The sequence below is a fragment of the Melopsittacus undulatus genome, chromosome 23, assembly GCF_012275295.1.
Source record: "Melopsittacus undulatus isolate bMelUnd1 chromosome 23, bMelUnd1.mat.Z, whole genome shotgun sequence".
Taxonomy (NCBI): Eukaryota; Metazoa; Chordata; class Aves; order Psittaciformes; family Psittaculidae; genus Melopsittacus; species Melopsittacus undulatus.
In genome coordinates, this window is record NC_047549.1 from 1,206,021 (window position 1) to 1,223,994 (window position 17,974).

The following is a 17,974-nucleotide window of genomic DNA, read 5'->3' on the forward strand; positions in this document are numbered from 1 at the left end:
CACACATGGAGGGGGCACATGGGGGGCATGGGGAGGCACATGGGGGTAGTGGGGGGGCAGATGGGGTCATAGGGGGCACATGGGGGACAGATGGGGGGTACATGGGGGGGCAGATGGGGTCATAGGGGGCACATGGGACATGGGGGGTACATGGGGGGGCAGATGGGGTCATAGGGGGCACATGGGGGACAGATGGGGGGTACATGGGGGGCAGATGGGGGGTACATGGGGGGGCAGATGGGGGTCATTGGGGGCACATGGGACATGGGGGACAGATGGGGGGTACATGGGGGGTACATGGGGGGGCAGATGGGGGGTACATGGGGGGGCAGATGGGGGTCATTGGGGGCACATGGGACATGGGGGGGGCACATGGGGGCGTCCTTGAGGTCCCAGCGCAGAGCCTCAGGCCCCGCCCATAGGCGGAGTCTGGGGGCAGGGGGCGGAGCCTCCCATCGAGGCCACGCCCCCCGGTCCGTTCCCGCGGTCACGCCCGGGGCAGGGGGCGGAGCCTCCGAGCGCGGCCTCGGCCCTCGGAGGGGGTTTCCCGCCATGGCGCGCCCCTGGCCACGCCCCCTCCACAACTACCGGGTCCCTGTGCCCGGCGCCATGGGAGCCGCGGGGAGCGTGGGTGAGGCCGGACCCCATAGGGACCCCATTGAGACCCCATTGAGACCCCATTGGGCCCCATAGGGACCCCATTGAGACCCCCCCATGGGGACCCCCCCATTGTGACCCACGGCCCCCCCCCCCCGGCTCCATTGGGCCCCATTGAGCCTCAGTTTCCCCACTGCACATGGGGGGGGCGGCCACACCCAAATAACGGGACCTTATGGGGGGGTAACCCTGAGGCTGCGGTGCCCCCCCCCCATGGTGCGGGTTTGGGGGTGTCCCCCCCCCATTAACCCCCCCCCCTTCGCCGCAGGGCTCTGCCTGGTGCTGAGCGCGCTGCGCCCCACAACCTGCGGGGGTGAGTTGGGGGGCTGGGGCTATGGGGCGCTATGGGGTCTATGGGGTGCGGGGAGGTTATGGGGTGGAGGGATTATGGGGCAATATGGCGGGGTCTATAAGGTGCGGAGGGGTTATGGGGTGCTATGGGGGTCTATGCGGTGCGGGGGCTTATGGGGTGTGGGGGTTATGGGGTGCTACGGGGCTCTATGGTGAGGGGGGGTTATGGGATGCTATGGGGTATACTGGGATGCGGGGGGGTTATAGGGCGCTATGGGGTGTGTTATGGTGATATGTGGGTTCATGGGTTGCGGAGGGCTTATGGGGCACTGCGGGAGTCTATGGTGCGCTATGGGGTGTATTGGGGTGCTATGGGGTCTGTGGAGCACTATGGGGCTCTATGGGGTGTATTGGGGTGCTATGGGGTCTACGGAGCCCTATGGTGCTCTATGGGGTGTATTGGGGTGCTATGGGGTCTATGGAGCCCTATGGGGCTCTATGGGGTGTATTGAGGTGCTATGGGGTCTATGGAGCACTATGGGGCTCTATGGGGTGTATTGGGGTGCTATGGGGTCTATGGAGCACTATGGGGCTCTATGGGGTGTATTGGGGTGCTATGGGGTCTATGGAGCCCTATGGGGCTCTATGGGGTGTATTGAGGTGCTATGGGGTCTATGGAGCACTATGGGGCTCTATGGGGTGTATTGGGGTGCTATGGGGTCTATGGGGCTCTATGGGGTGCCATAGGGGGTCCATCCCTGTCCGTCCCCCCCAGCGCTCTTCCCCTGCCCTGACTGCCCCCTAGCGAACTGCCTGAACGACACCCACTGCGGCTGCGCCCCCGGGCACCGACCCCCCCCCCTGGCCCCGCAATGGAAGCGTCCTGGAGAGCTGCGATGGTGCGAGGGGGGATGGCTGGGACCCCCCCATTGACATCAATGGGGGGGATTGGGGGGAGGGGATGGATGTGACCCCCCCATAGACATCAATGGGGGGGATTGGGGGGAGGGGATGGATGTGACCCCCCCATAGACATCAATGGGGGGGTTGGTGTGTCCGGATGTGACCCCCCCTCACCCCCCCCATAGACATCAATGGGGGGGATTGGGGGGAGGGGATGGATGTGACCCCCCCCCATAGACATCAATGGGGGGGATTGGGGGGAGGGGATGGATGTGACCCCCCCATAGACATCAATGGGGGGGATTGGGGGGAGGGGATGGATGTGACCCCCCCATAGACATCAATGGGGGGGTTGGTGTGTCCGGATGTGTCCCCCCCTCACCCCCCCCATAGACATCAATGGGGGGGTTGGTGTGTCCGGATGTGACCCCCCCCCCCCCCCCCCACCCCCCCATAGACATCAATGGGGGGGTTGGTGTGTCCGGATGTGACCCCCCCCTCTCACCCCCCCCCATAGACATCAATGGGGGGGTTGGTGTGTCCGGATGTGACCCCCCCTCTCACCCCCCCCATAGACATCAATGAGTGCCTGGAGCTGCCCCCCCCGTGCGGCCCCCACCAGAGCTGCAGGAACAGTGTGGGGGGGTTCAGCTGCAGGTGTGACCTCGGGTACCGCCCTGCGCCCCCCCCCCACCGGAGCCCCCCCCATGGAGCATCCCCCATTGCACTGCATTGGTGAGAGCACCCCAAGACCCCCCTGGGCCCCCAAACCCCATTGGAGACCCCCACCTAACCCCCCCAAACCCCCTTTGGGGACCCCCCCAACCCCCCCAAACCCCATTGGGGACCCCCCCAACCCCCCCAAACCCCATTGGAGACCCCCACCTAACCCCCCCCAAACCCCCGTTGGGGACCCCCCCAACCCCCCCCAAACCCCATTGGGGACCCCCACCCAACCCCCCCCAAACCCCATTTACCTCCAGTTGGGGAACCCTTCAAGGACCCTCTCTTGGGCCCCCCAAACCCCCTTGACGCCCCATAACCCATAGGGGATGCCCCCCAAAAGACCCCCTGGGGTCCCCCCCCCCAAACATATTGGGAGCCCCTGGGACCCCCCCCCAAGGACCGCACCTTGGGTACCCCACAAACCCCCTTGGACCCCCCCCCTTTGGGACCCCCCCCAAGCACCCCCTTGGACCCCCCCTTTGGGACCCCCCCCCTTTGGGACTCCCCCGACCCCATTGGACCCCCCCAAACCCCTTTCTGGTTGGGGGGCTCCCCGGATGTTGGGGTCCCCCCATTGATGCCCCCCCCCCCCAGACATGGATGAGTGCATGGAGGGGGGGTCCAAGCTCTGTGGGGGGGGCTCCATCTGCATCAACACCCCCGGGAGCTTCGAGTGCCTCTGCCCCCCCGGATACAGCGGGGACCCCCCCGGGCCCTGCTGGCGTGAGTCAACCCTATGGAAGCCCCTATAGATACCCCTATGGATACCCCCCCTATAGATACCCCCTATGGAACCCCCTATGGATACCCCCTATGGATACCCCCCCTATAGATACCCCTATGGAACCCCCTATAGATACCCCTATGGATACCCCCCCTATAGATACCCCCTATGGATACCCCCTATAGATACCCCTATGGATATCTCTCTATAGATACCCTTATGGATTCCCCCCTATAGATACCCCTATGGAACCCCTATGGATACCCCCTATAGATAACCCTATGGATACCCCCTATAGATGCTCCTATGGATATCTCTCTATAGATAACCCCTATGGATTCCCCCCTATAAATACCCTTATGAAACCCCTATGGATATCTCCCTATAAATACCCCTTTATGGATACCTTCCTATAGCTACCCCTATAGATACTCCCCTATAGATACCTCTATAGATACCCCTATGGACCCCTCCTATAGCCCCCCCCCCCATGGGCCCCCCCAGCCCCCCCCATCTCCAGCCCCATCACTTGTGGGGTGCCCCCCGCCCCTCCCCCCACCCCGTTCCCACGGCCGAGGAGGAAGTGGGGGGAGGGGGGGAGGGGAACCACAGGCCCCGCCCATTTCCGGGGCGCGCTCCTGCCCCTCCCCCCCCATTACACAAGAGCCTTGCACAAGGGGGGGGGGGGGGGGGAAGGGCACCGTCACGTGACAGTGCCCCCCCTCCCCCCCCAGCCGTGACCGTGCCCCCAGAGCTCTGCGATGACAAGGTGGGGGGGGGGGGGGGGGGCACCATGGGGGGTCATGTGGGGGGGTCATTGGGGTCACTTATGGGGTCCCCAAGGGACTCTATGGGGGTCCCCGAGTATTATGGGGGGGTGATTGGGGGGGGTGATGGGGGGTCATGGGGTCACTTTTGGGGTCCCCAAAGTGGGGGGGGGTCCTTGGGGCCATGGGGGAGGCACGGGTCCTGTTGGGTGATCCCAAGTGTTCTGGGGGGGTCACTTTGGGGTCCCCAAACCCCATTGGACCCCTCTCGGGACCCCCAAGACCCCATTGGGGTCCCCATGGGTTGGGGGGTCCGGTCCCATCCCGGTGCCCCCATTGGGGTCCCCATGGGTTGGGGGGTCCGGTCCCTATCCCGGTGCCCCCCCATTGGGGTCCCCATGGGTTGGGGGGTCCGGTCCCATCCCGGTGCCCCCATTGGGGTCCCCATGGGTTGGGGGGTCCGGTCCCATCCCGGTGCCCCCATTGGGGTCCCCATGGGTTGGGGGGTCCGGTCCCATCCCGGTGCCCCCCCCCCCAGCGCTCCTGTGCCCTGACCGAGGCCCTGACCCTCCTCCATGGGCGGCTGCGGGAGGGGGGCGACCCCCACCTCATCCTGCAGGTGTGGGGGCAGCGGGGGGGGGGGGGAGACCCTTCCATTGCCCCCATTGCCCCGTTACCCCCATTGAACCTCGTTGAACCCCATTGATCCCCAATGAACCCCATTGATCCCATTGATCCCCATTGAACCCCATTGATCCCATTGATCCCCATTGACCCCATTGATCCCTATTGTCCCTATTGATCCCCAATGAACCCCATTGATCCCCAATGAACCCCATTGATGCCCATTGATCCCCATTGAGCCCCATTGATCTCCAATGAACCCCATTGATCCCCATTGATCCCCATTGAACCCCATTGATCCCCAATGAACCCCATTGATCCCCATTGATCCCCATTGAACCCCATTGATCCCATTGATCCCCATTGACCCCATTGATCCCTATTGTCCCCATTGAACCCTATTCCCCCATTGAACCCCATTGATCCCGTTGATCCCCATTGATCCCATTGACCCCCATTGATCCCCATTGACCCCATTGATCCCATTGACCCCCATTGATCCCCATTGATCCCCATTGACCCCCATTGATCCCCATTGATCCCCATTGATCCCCATTGAACCCCATTGACCCCCATTGATCCCCATTGATCCCCATTGATCCCCATTGACCCCCATTGATCCCATTGATCCCCATTGACCCCCATTGATCCCCATTGATCCCCATTGATCCCCATTGAACCCCATTGACCCCCATTGACCCCCATTGATCCCCATTGATCCCCATTGACCCCCATTGACCCCCATTGATCCCCATTGATCCCCATTGATCCCCATTGACCCCATTGATCCCTATTGATCCCCATCCCCCCCATCCCCAGGACCTGGTCTCTGCTCTGGACGCGGCTCTGGGGGGGGGCTCCCCTCCCCCTCCCCCCCCCCCGCCCCCGTTGGGTCTCTGCTGTGCTCGCGGCCACCGAGGGGCTCGTGCGGGGGGTGGGGCCACGGCTGCCCCCCCCCCTCCCCCCCCTCCAACGGCTCCGGGGTCACGGCCAGTGTCAGCTCCGGGAGCACCGGTACCGGGGGTCACGTGGGGGGGGGTCCTGTCGCGATAGTGGGGACCCTGTCGTGATGGGGGGTCCCTTTTGTGATGGGGGGGGTCTGTGTCGTGATAGTGGGGGCCCTGTCGTGATAGAGGGGTCCCTGTTGTGATGGGGGGGGTCTCTGTCGCGATAGTGGGGGCCCTGTCGTGATAGAGGGGTCCCTGTCGTGATGGGGGGGGTCTGTGTCGTGATAGTGAGGTCCCTGTCGTGATGGGAGGGGTCCCTGTCGTGAATGGGGGTGTCCCTGTCGCGATAGTGGGGACCCTGTTGTGATTGGGGGGGACCCTGTCGTGATAGTGGAATCCCTGTCGTGATGTGGGGGTCCCTGTCGCGATAGTGGGGTCTGTGTCGTAATAGTGGAATCCCTGTCGTGATGGGGGTGTCCCTGTCGCGATAGTGGGGTCCCTGTGCCTATTACTGGGGTGGTTCCTGTCCCTGTTGGGGACTCCCCATCCACATCCATGGGGAGTCTCTGCTGCAATGGGGGTCCCCTTCCCCATGGGGGGGTCCCAGTCCCTATGGGGGGTCCCAGTCCCTATGGGGGGTCCCTGTCCCTATGGGGGGGTCCCAGTCCCTATGGGGGGTCTCAGTCCCCACGAGGCTGACTCCCCCCCTCCCCCCCCAGAGCTCCTCCTCTCCCTGCACCGGGACCCCCCCCCCGGCCCCGTCCGCATGGAGCTGCCCACAGTGACCCTGAGCGTGCCCGGGGAGGTGGCCTGGGACCGGAACAGCGGTGAGGGGGGGGTCAGGGGGGGTCAATGGGGGTCAATGGGGGGGGTCAATGGGGGGGTCCCATTGGTCAATGGGGGGGGTCAATGGGGGGTCCCATTGGTCAATGGAGCTCAATGGGGGGGGTCAATGGGGGGTCCCATTGGTCAATGGGCATCAATGGGGGTCTCATCCTGTCCCCCCCAGGGCTGGCACTGGTGGCGCTGCTGGTGCAGGGGGGGGTGGGGGTGGCGCTGGGGGGGGCTCCCCTCGAGGGGGAGGGGGCGGCGCTGCCCCCCCCCCGCCTCCTGACCCCCGTGGTCACTGCACTTGTGGGGCAGCCCCGCCCCCCCCCGACCCCCGAGGTCACGCTCAGCTTCCAGTACCGCCCCCCGGTGAGCAATGGGGGGGGGGGTCCTGTGGGGTCCTATAGGGATGGGGAGGGTTCTATGGGGGGATCGTGGGGGGTTCCTATAGGGTCCTATGGGTTCCTATGGGGTCTTGGAGGGGGTTTATGGGGTCCTATGGGGAGGGGTAGGGTCCTATGGGGTCATGGGGGGATTCCATGGTGATGGGAGGAGCCTCTGGGGGGCAATGGGGGCTTGGGGGGGTGCAATGGGGGGGGGTCAATGGGGGGGGGTCAATGGGGGATCAATGGGGGGGTGCAATGGGGGGGTCAATGGGGGGGTCAATGGGGGGGGTCGGTGCTGACCCCCCCGTGACCCCCCCGTGACCCCCCCCCAGGCCCGGGGTCGCCCCCTTTGTGCCTTCTGGGACCCGGGGTCACTGTCCTGGAGCCGCCGCGGGTGCCGGGAGCTGGAGCCCCCCCCCCGGAGCCCCCCCCGGCAGAGTCACGTGTGCCTGCAGTCACCTGACCAGCTTCGCTGTGCTGCTGGCCATGGGGGAGCTGGAGGTGGGAGCCCATAGGGACCCATAGAGACCCCATAGAGACCCATGGAGACCCATAGAGACCCCCTAGAGACCCATAGAGACCCATAGGGACCCCATAGGGACCCCATAGGGACCCAGAGGGACCCATACAGACCATAGGGACCCATAGAGCCCTATAGATACAATGGAGATCCATAAACACCCATAGACACCATGGACACCATAAATACCAGACACCCATAGATGCCATAGCCACTGTAGACACCATAGAGACCACCATAGGCACCGACTGATGCCAATAGACACCATAGACACCCACAGACACACACAGACCCCCATATCCCCCCCATATCCCCCATATCCCCATATCCCCCCCATATCCCCCATATCCCCATATCCCCCCCATATCCCCCATATCCCCCATATCCCCCATATCCCCATATCCCCCATATCCCCCATATCCCCATATCCCCCATATCCCCATATCCCCATATCCCCCATATCCCCCATATCCCCATATCCCCATATCCCCCATATCCCCCATATCCCCATATCCCCATATCCCCCATATCCCCATATCCCCCATATCCCCCATATCCCCATATCCCCATATCCCCATATCCCCCATATCCCCCATACCCCCATATCCCCCATATCCCCATATCCCCATATCCCCCATATCCCCCATATCCCCATACCCCCATACCCCATATCCCCATATCCCCATATCCCCCATATCCCCCATATCCCCATACCCCCCACACCCCATATCCCCATACCCCCATACCCCCATACCCCATATCCCCCATATCCCCATACCCCCATACCCCATATCCCCATACCCCCATATCCCATACCCCCCATACCCCATACCCCCATACCCCATATCCCCCATACCCCCATACCCCATACCCCACACCCCATACCCCCATATCCCATACCCCATATCCCCCATATCCCCATACCCCATATCCCCATATCCCCCATATCCCCATATCACCCATATCCCCATATCCCACACCCCACACCCCATACCCCCCATACCCCATACCCCATACCCCCCATACCCCATATCCCATACCCCATACCCCATACCCCACACCCCATACCCCCATATCCCCATACCCCACACCCCCATACCCCATCCCCCCATGTCCCCCCCATGCGCTGCGGCAGGATCACTGGCTGCTGGACGCGGTGACGCGCGCGGCGCTGGCGCTGTCGGTGCTGGCGCTGGCGGCAGCCGCGGTCACGTTCGCGCTGGTTCGGGCGCTCCGGGGGCTGCGGAACTCGGTGCACCTGCAGCTGAGCCTGAGCCTGCTGGTGGCACACGCGGCCTTCCTGCTGGGCATGGAGCCAAGCCACGGACAGGTGGGGCTGGGGGGGGGTTGTGTGGGGTTTGGGTGGGGTTTATATGGGGTTTATATGGGGTTTGGGTGGGGTTTATATGGGGTTTGGGTGGGCTCTCTCTATGCTCTCTCTATGGTATCTCTATGGTGTCTCTATGGTGTCTCTATGGTATCTATGGTGTCTCTATGGTGTCTCTATGGTCTCTCTATGGTGTCTCTGTGGTGTCTCTATGGTATCTTTGGTATCTATGGTGTCTCTAAGGTATCTCTATGGTGTCTCTATGGTCTCTCTATGGTGTCTCTGTGGTGTCTCTATGGTATCTTTGGTATCTATGGTGTCTCTAAGGTATCTCTATGGTGTCTCTATGGTGTCTCTATGGTCTCTCTATGGTGTCTCTGTGGTGTCTCTATGGTATCTTTGGTATCTATGGTGTCTCTAAGGTATCTCTATGGTGTCTCTATGGTGTCTCTATGGTCTCTCTATGGTGTCTCTGTGGTGTCTCTATGGTATCTTTGGTATCTATGGTGTCTCTAAGGTATCTCTATGGTGTCTCTATGGTCTCTCTATGGTGTCTCTGTGGTGTCTCTATGGTATCTTTGGTATCTATGGTGTCTCTAAGGTATCTCTATGGTATCTCTATGGTGTCTCTATGGTATCTATAGTGTCTCTCTATGTTCTCTATGGTGTCTCCCTCTCCCAGGCCTCCTGCGTGGCTGTGGCTGTTGTGCTTCACTTCTCCCTGCTGGCCGCGTTCAGCTGGATGCTGCTGGAGGGTCTGTTGCTGCTGGTGCTGCTGGTGCTGGTGTTTGTGCCGGCCTGGCTGCGCCTGCGCCACCTCCTGCTGCTGGGCTATGGGCTCCCGGCGCTCACCGTGGCCACCGCGGCTGCCGCCAACCCTGGAGGCTACGGCACCGCCAGATAGTGAGTGCGGCACCGCGGACACCACTGACTGCTATGGACACCACTGACTCCTATGGACACCATTGACTCCTATGGACACCACTGACTCCTATGGACACCACTGACTCCTATGGACACCATAGATCTCTATAGACCCCACTGACTCCTATGGACACCACTGACTGCTATGGACACCACTGACTCCTATGGACACCATTGACTCCTATGGACACCACTGACTGCTATGGACACCACTGACTGCTATGGACACCATTGACTCCTATGGACACCACTGACTGCTATGGACACCACTGACTCCTATGGACACCATTGACTCCTATGGACACCATTGACTCCTATGGACACCACTGACTCCTATGGACACCATTGACTCCTATGGACACCATTGACTCCTATGGACACCACTGACTCCTATGGACACCACTGACTCCTATGGACACCATTGACTCCTATGGACACCACTGACTCCTATGGACACCACTGACTCCTATGGACACCATTGACTCCTATGGACACCATTGACTCCTATGGACACCACTGACTGCTATGGACACCATTGACTCCTATGGACACCACTGACTCCTATGGACACCACTGACTGCTATGGACACCATTGACTCCTATGGACACCATTGACTCCTATGGACACCACTGACTGCTATGGACACCACTGACTGCTATGGACACCATTGACTCCTATGGACACCACTGACTCCTATGGACACCACTGACTCCTATGGACACCATTGACTGCTATGGACACCACTGACTCCTATGGACACCACTGACTGCTATGGACACCATAGATCTCTATAGACCCCTTTGACTCCTATGGACACCATTGACCTCTATAGATCACATAGATCTCTATAGACCCCATTGACTCCTATGGACACCATTGACCTCTATACACCCCGTTAACTCCTATAGACCCCATAGATCTCTATAGACCCCATTAACCCCTATAGACCCCATTGACCTCTGTAGACCCCATTGACCCCTGTATTCCCCATTGATCCCTATAGAGCCCCATAGTCCCCATTGATCCTCATTGAACTCTGTTGGACACCACTGACTCCCGCTGAAAACTATTGAACCCCATTACTACCCTTACCCCCCATTGCCCCATTACCCCCATTACCCCATTACCCCCATTACCCCCATTACCCCCATTGCCCCCATTGCCCCCATTACCCCATTACCCCCATTGCCCCCATTACCCCCATTACCCCCATTACCCCATTACCCCCATTGCCCCCATTACCCCCATTGCCCCATTACCCCCATTGCCCCCATTGCCCCCCCTGTTCCTGCTTCCCCCCCAGTTGCTGGCTCTCTCTGGAGCGAGGTTTCCGCTGGAGCTTCCAGGGACCCGTTTGTGTCATCATCGCGGTGAGACCCCCATGTGCTGTGCCCCCCATTGCCCCCCATGTCCCCATTGCCCCCCATTGCCCCCCATTGCCCCCCATGTCCCCCATGTCCCCATTGCCCCCCATTGCCCCCCATGTCCCCCATGTCCCCCATGTCCCCATTGCCCCCCATGTCCCCATTGCCCCCCATGTCCCCCATGTCCCCATTGCCCCCCATGTCCCCCCATGTCCCCATTGCCCCCCATGTCCCCCATGTCCCCCTTGCCCCCTATGTCCCCCATGTCCCCATTGCCCCCCATGTCCCCCGTGTCCCCATTGCCCCCCATGCCCCCCATGTCCCCATTGCCCCCCCATGCCCCCCATGTCCCCATTGCCCCCCATGCCCCCCCATGTCCCCCATGTCCCCATTGCCCCCCCATGTCCCCCATGTCCCCATTGCCCCCCATGTCCCCATTGCCCCCCATGTCCCCCATGTCCCCATTGCCCCCCATTGCCCCCCATGTCCCCATTGCCCCCCATGTCCCCATTGCCCCCATTGCCCCCCATGTCCCCATTGCCCCCCATGTCCCCATTGCCTCCCATTGCCCCCCATGTCCCCATTGCCCCCCATTGCCCCCCATTGCCCCCATGTCCCCCATGTCCCCATTGCCCCCCCTGTCCCCATTGCCCCCCATGTCCCCCATGTCCCCATTGCCCCCAATGTCCCCATTGCCCCCCATTGCCCCCCATGTCCCCATTGCCCCCCATGTCCCCCATGTCCCCATTGCCCCCCATTGCCCCCCATTGCCCCCCATGTCCCCCATGTCCCCCATTGCCCCCCATGTCCCCATTGCCCCCCCTTGCCCCCCATGTCCCCATTGTCCCCCATGTCCCCATTGCCCCCCATGTCCCCCATGTCCCCATTGCCCCCCATGTCCCCATTGCCCCCCATGTCCCCCATGTCCCCATTGCCCCCCATGTCCCCATTGCCCCCCATGTCCCCATTGCCCCCCATGTCCCCCATGTCCCCATTGCCCCCAATGTCCCCATTGCCCCCATTGCCCCCCTTGTCCCCATTGCCCCCCATGTCCCCCATGTCCCCATTGCCCCCCATTGCCCCCCATTGCCCCCCATGTCCCCCATGTCCCCATTGCCCCCCATGTCCCCATTGCCCCCCATTGCCCCCCTTGTCCCCATTGTCCCCCATGTCCCCATTGCCCCCCATGTCCCCCATGTCCCCATTGCCCCCCATGTCCCCATTGCCCCCCCATGTCCCCCATGTCCCCATTGCCCCCCATGTCCCCATTGCCCCCCATGTCCCCCATTGCCCCCCATGTCCCCATTGCCCCCCATGTCCCCATTGCCCCCCATGTCCCCATTGCCCCCCATTGCCCCCTATATCCCCCTCTCCCAGGTTAATGCTGTTGTCCTGGTTATCACCTTCTGGAAGCTGGTGCAGAAATTCAATGACATCAACCCCAACATGGGGCACCTGCAGAAGATGAGGTGGGGGGGACATGGGGGCAATGGGGCCTATGGGAGTCAGTGGGGGGCAATGGGGGCAGTGGGGTCAATGGGGGTCATTGGGGGTCAATGGGGGCAATGAGGTTCATTGGGGCTCAGTGGGTTCAATGGGTTTCAGTGGGGGGCAATGGGAGTCAGTGGTGTTCAATAGGGTCAGTGGATGTCAATGGGTCTCAATGGGTCTCACTGGGTTCAATGGGTCTCACTGGTTCTCAGTGGGTCTCAATGGGTCTCAATGGGTTCAATGGGTCTCACTGGTTCTCAGTGAGTCTCACTGGTTCTCACTGGTTCTCAATGGGTCTCACTGGTTCTCACTGGTTCTCAATGGGTCTCACTGGTTCTCAATGGGTCTCACTGGTTCTCACTGGGTCTCACTGGGTCTCACTGGTTCTCACTGGGTCTCACTGGTTCTCACTGGTTCTCAATGGGTCTCAATGGGTCTCACTGGTTCTCAATGGGTCTCAATGGGTCTCAATGGGTTCAATGGGTCTCAATGGATCTCACTGGTTCTCACTGGTTCTCACTGGGTCTCACTGGGTCTCACTGGTTCTCACTGGTTCTCAATGGGTCTCAATGGGTCTCAATGGGTTCAATGGATGTCAATGGGTCTCACTGGTTCTCACTGGTTCTCACTGGTTCTCACTGGTTCTCACTGGTTCTCACTGGTTCTCACTGGTTCTCACTGGTTCTCACTGGTTCTCACTGGGTCTCACTGGGTCTCACTGGTTCTCACTGGTTCTCACTGGGTCTCACTGGGTCTCACTGGTTCTCAATGGGTCTCACTGGTTCTCAATGGGTCTCACTGGTTCTCACTGGTTCTCAATGGGTCTCAATGGGTCTCACTGGGTCTCACTGGTTCTCACTGGTCCGCAGGGCGCTGGCGCTGGTGGGGGCAGGGCAGCTCTGTGTGCTGGGCCTGGGCTGGGCGCTGGGGTTGGGGCTGGGGGCGGGGCCAGGGCTCTGGATGGGGGCGGGGCCTGCGCTCTCGCCCCTCCCCCTCCTGTTCTGCGCCCTGAACGCGGCTCAAGGACTCTGGATCTTCCTGTGCCATTGCCTGGGGCAGCCCCAGGTGGGACCCGAAACTGGCTCAAACTGACCCAAAACTGACCTGAACTGACCTGAACTGACCCAAACTGACCCAAACTGACCTGAACTGACCCAAAACTGACCCAAAAACTGACCCAAACTGACCCAAACTGACCCAAACTGACCCAAAACTGACCCAAAACTGACCCAAAACTGACCCAAACTGACCCAAAACTGACCCAAACTGACCCAAACTGACCCAAAACTGACACAAACTGACCCAAAACTGACACAAACTGACCCAAACTGACCCAAACTGACCCAAAACTGACACAAACTGACCCAAACTGACCCAAACTGACCCTAACCTGACCCAAAACTGACCCAAAACTGACCTGAACTGACCAAAACTGACCCAAACTGACCCAAAAACTGACACAAACTGACCCAAAACTGACCTGAACTGACACAAACTGACCCAAAACTGACCCAAAACTGACACAAACTGACACAAACTGACCTGAACTGACCCAAAACTGACCCAAAACTGACCCAAACTGACCCAAACTGACACAAACTGACCCAAACTGACCCAAACTGACCTGAACTGACCTGAACTGACCCAAAACTGACCCAAAACTGACCCAAACTGACCCAAAACTGACCCAAAACTGACCCAAACTGACCCAAACTGACCCAAACTGACCCAAACTGACCCAAACTGACCCAAAACTGACCCAAAACTGACACAAACTGACACAAAACTGACCTGAACTGACCCAAAACTGACCCAAAACTGACCCAAGACTGACCCAAACTGACACAAACTGACCCAAACTGACCCAAACTGACCCTAAACTGACCCAAAACTGACCCAAACTGACCTGAACTGACCCAAACTGACCCAAACTGACCCAAAACTGACCCAAAACTGACCCAAAACTGACACAAACTGACCCAAACTAACCCAAAACTGACCCGAACCGCGCCAAAACTGACCCAAAACTGAGCCAAAACTGACCCAAACTGACCCAAACTGACCCAAACTGACCTGAACTGACCAAAACTGACCCAAAACTGACCCAAACTGACCCAAACTGACCCAAACTGACCTGAACTGACCCAAACTGACCCAAAAACTGACACAAACTGACCCAAAACTGACACAAACTGACACCAAAACTGACCCAAACTGACCCAAAACTGACACAAACTGACACAAACTGACCCAAACTGACCCAAACTGACCCAAAAACTGACCTGAACTGACCCGAACTGACCCAAACTGACACAAAACTGACCCAAAACTGACCAAACTGACACAAAACTGACCCAAACTGACCCAAACTGACCCAAAACTGACCCAAAACTGACCCAAACTGACCCAAACTGACCTGAACTGACCCAAAACTGACCCAAACTGACCCAAAACTGACCCAAAACTGACCCAAACTGACCCAAATTGACCCGAACTGATCCAAACTGACCCAAACTGACCTGAACTGACCCGAACTGACCCAAACTGACACAAAACTGACCCAAACTGACCCAAACTGACCCAAAACTGACCTGAACTGACCCAAACTAACCCAAAACTGACCCAAAACTGACACAAACTGACCCAAAACTGACCCAAAAACTGACCTGAACTGACCCAAAACTGACCCAAACTGACCCAAAAACTGACCTGAACTGACCCAAACTAACCCAAAACTGACCCAAAACTGACCCAAACTGACCCAAAACTGACCCAAAACTGACCCAAACTGACACAAAACTGACCCAAACTGACCCAAACTGACCTGAACTGACCCAAACTGAACCAAAACTGACCTGAAACTGACCCAAACTAACCCAAAAACTGACCCGAACCGGCCCAAAACTGACCCAAACTGAGCAAACTGACCCAAAACTGACCCAAAACTGACCCAAACTGACCCAAACTGACCTGAACTGACCTGAACTGACCCAAAACTGACCCAAACTGACCCAAACTGACCCAAAACAAACTGACCCAAAACTGAGCAAACTGACCCAAAACTGACCCAAACTGACCCAAACTGACCTGAACTGACCCAAAACTGACCCAAACTGACCCAAACTGGACCCAAAACTGACCCAAACTGACCCAAAAACTGACCCGAAAACTGACCCAAAACTGACCCAAAACTGACCCGAACTGACCCAAACTAAACCAAAACTGACACAAACTGACCCAAACTGACCCAAACTGACACAAACTGACCCAAAACTGACTGAAACTGACCCAGAACCACCCCTAATAGATCCAACCAGCCCCAAATAAACCCAAAGCTGCCTCAAAACCCTGGATCCCGAACACCCCCTGGGACCCCAACACACCCAAACGACTCCCAGTGCCCCAAAACCCCCTCTAGGACCCCAAAAACCTCCTCTATGACCCCAAAACCTCCTCTATGACCCCAACCCCCCTCTAGGACCCCAAAACCTCCTCTATGACCCCAAAACCTCCTCTAGGACCCCAAAACCCCCTCTATGACCCCAAAACCCCCTCTATGACCCCAAAACCTCCTCTAGGACCCCAAAACCCCCTCTAGGACCCCACCCCCCCCATGCCCCCCCCGCTGGGGGCGGGGTCAGTGCTGACGGAGGCCCCGCCCCCCCATACACCCCCTCCCGCTGGGGGCGGGGTCAGCGCTGACGGAGGCCCCGCCCCCCCCATACCCCCCCCCGCTGGGGGCGGGGTCAGTGCTGACGGAGGCCCCGCCCCCCCATAAACCCCCCCCCCCGCTGGGGGCGGGGGTCAGTGCTGACGGAGGCCCCGCCCCCCCCATGCCCCCCCCAAGGGGGCGGGGTCAGTGTCTGACGGAGGCCCCGCCCCCCCCATGCCCCCCCCCGCTGGGGGCGGGGTCAGTGCTGACATAGGCCCCGCCCCCCTCAGGTCCGCGCCGCCTACCGGTCCTGGCTGTGCCGCTCCCCGGGGCGACCCCCTGGAGGTCACCAGCAGCAGCAGCAACACCGGAAACACCCGCGTGAGGCCCGCCCCTTCCTGCCCCTCCCCCACCCCTGCCCCGCCCCTTCCTGCCCCTCCCCCACCCCCTGCCCCTCCCCTTCCTGCCCCTCCCCCACCCTGCCCCGCCCCTTCCTGCCCCTCCCCCACCCTGCCCCGCCCCCTCCTGCCCCTCCCCCACCCCTTCCTGCCCCTCCCCCACCCCTGCCCCCGCCCCTTCCTGCCCCTCCCCCACCCTGCCCCGCCCCCTCCTGCCCCTCCCCCACCCCTTCCTGCCCCGCCCCCACCCCTGCCCCTCCCCCACCCCTGCCCTGCCCCCTCCGGCCCCTCCCCCACCCCTGCCCCTCCCCCACCCCCTCCTGCCCCTCCCACACCCATGCCCCCTCCCCCCTCTTCCCTTCCCCTCCCCGTCTTCCCTTTCCCCCTTTCACTCCCCCCCACACCCCCTCCCCCCCCCTTCCTTCCCCTCCCCCCTCTTCCCCTTTCCCCTCCCCCCCCATGCCCCTCCCCCCTCCTCCCTTCCCCTCCCCCACTTCCTTCCCTTCCCCTCCATTCTCTTCCCCTCTCCCCCTTCCCTTCCCCTCCCCCCCTCCATAATAACGGGGGGGGAGGGGTCACGCCCTGACCCCCCCCTCCCCCCCCCCGCAGGTTTCCCGCAACCAACTGTAATGGAGCACAGGATTTGGGGGGGGCTCCTCCCCCCCCCAGCCCCCCCCCCAACCCCCCCCCCCGGTGTTGACATTAAAGGCGTTGTCACAAGAACTGGGGGGGGGATCGCTATGGGGAGCTATGGGTCACTATGGGTCACTGTGGGGAGCTATGGGTCGCTATGGCTCACTACTGGGAGCTATGGGTCACCATGGGTCTCTATGGATCGCTATGGGGAGCTATGGGTCACTAAGGGTCTCTATGGATCACTATGGGGAGTTATGGGTCACTGTGGGTCTCTATGGCTCACTACTGGGAGCTATGGGTCACTAAGGGTCTCTATGGATCGCTATGGGGAGCTATGGGTCACTGTGGGTCTATAGATCACTATGGGGAGCTATGGGTCACTGCGGGGAGCTATGAGTCACTATGGGTGGCTATTTAGTACTTTGGGTTACTATAGGTCGCTATGGGGAGCTATGGGTCACTGTGGGGAGCTATGGGTCGCTATGGGGTGCTATGGGTCTCCATGGGTCACTGTGGCTTACTATGGATCACTATGGGTCACTATGGATCTCTATAGGTCCCTATGGATCTCTATGGATCCCTGTGGTCACTACAGATCCCAATGGATCCCTGTGGATCACAATGGATCCCAATGGATCCCTGTAGATCTGTATGGATCCCAATGGATCTGTATGGATCCCAATGGATCCCAATGGATCCGCACTGATCCCAAGGGATCCCTCCCCCTGCCCCTCCCCCCCACATCACTTTTTTTTCCATTCTTTTTTTATGCCAAAAATAAATTTTCCACAGAAATTCCCCTCCCCCC

The 17,974-nt window shown here is 60.2% G+C and overlaps 3 protein-coding genes across 4 annotated transcripts in view; all 3 read left to right on the top strand.

The window, feature by feature from the left end:
- Window positions 1-974, top strand: part of LOC115945235 (adhesion G protein-coupled receptor L1-like) — a 43,023-nt gene extending 42,049 nt beyond the window's left edge. Inside the window, 1 exon segment of the mRNA XM_034072101.1 lies at window positions 926-974. Coding sequence (XP_033927992.1) covers window positions 926-974 — 49 coding nt within the window.
- Window positions 505-7,316, top strand: LOC117437591 (formin-like protein 20). Its single transcript, XM_034072102.1, has 12 exons — window positions 505-631; window positions 926-970; window positions 1,724-1,847; window positions 2,427-2,586; window positions 3,172-3,300; window positions 4,036-4,070; window positions 4,607-4,687; window positions 5,512-5,579; window positions 5,612-5,706; window positions 6,359-6,466; window positions 6,649-6,836; window positions 7,239-7,316. The coding sequence occupies exons 3-12, from the start codon at window positions 1,821-1,823 to the stop codon at window positions 7,314-7,316; spliced, it is 969 nt and encodes a 322-aa protein (XP_033927993.1). The 5' UTR covers window positions 505-631; window positions 926-970; window positions 1,724-1,820.
- LOC117437539 (adhesion G protein-coupled receptor E5-like) lies at window positions 6,724-17,197 on the top strand. Of its 2 annotated transcripts, XM_034071982.1 has the most exons (9): window positions 6,724-6,836; window positions 7,186-7,354; window positions 8,509-8,703; window positions 9,383-9,603; window positions 10,929-10,995; window positions 12,367-12,458; window positions 13,540-13,545; window positions 16,423-16,513; window positions 17,140-17,197. In XM_034071982.1, exons 2-9 carry the CDS (start codon window positions 7,340-7,342, stop codon window positions 17,158-17,160), a joined length of 708 nt encoding a protein of 235 aa, XP_033927873.1. In that variant the 5' UTR covers window positions 6,724-6,836; window positions 7,186-7,339; the 3' UTR covers window positions 17,161-17,197. The 2 variants fall into 2 exon arrangements, with proteins under 2 accessions (XP_033927873.1, XP_033927874.1); XM_034071983.1 differs by lacking the exon at window positions 13,540-13,545.
- Window positions 17,198-17,974: the final 777 nt, after the last annotated feature.

Bases quoted from the DNA above. Each gene is read 5' to 3' on its own strand.
- LOC117437539 (XM_034071982.1), top strand. The intron at 8,704-9,382 runs GTGGGGCTGGGG...TCCCTCTCCCAG, and splicing joins TGGAGCCAAGCCACGGACAG to GCCTCCTGCGTGGCTGTGGC. The intron at 9,604-10,928 runs GTGAGTGCGGCA...CTTCCCCCCCAG, and splicing joins GGCTACGGCACCGCCAGATA to TTGCTGGCTCTCTCTGGAGC.
- LOC117437591 (XM_034072102.1), top strand. From the start codon at position 1,821: ATGGAAGCGTCCTGGAGAGCTGCGATG. The intron at 5,707-6,358 runs GTACCGGGGGTC...CTCCCCCCCCAG, and splicing joins TGTCAGCTCCGGGAGCACCG to AGCTCCTCCTCTCCCTGCAC. The intron at 6,837-7,238 runs GTGAGCAATGGG...ACTGTCCTGGAG, and splicing joins GCTTCCAGTACCGCCCCCCG to CCGCCGCGGGTGCCGGGAGC.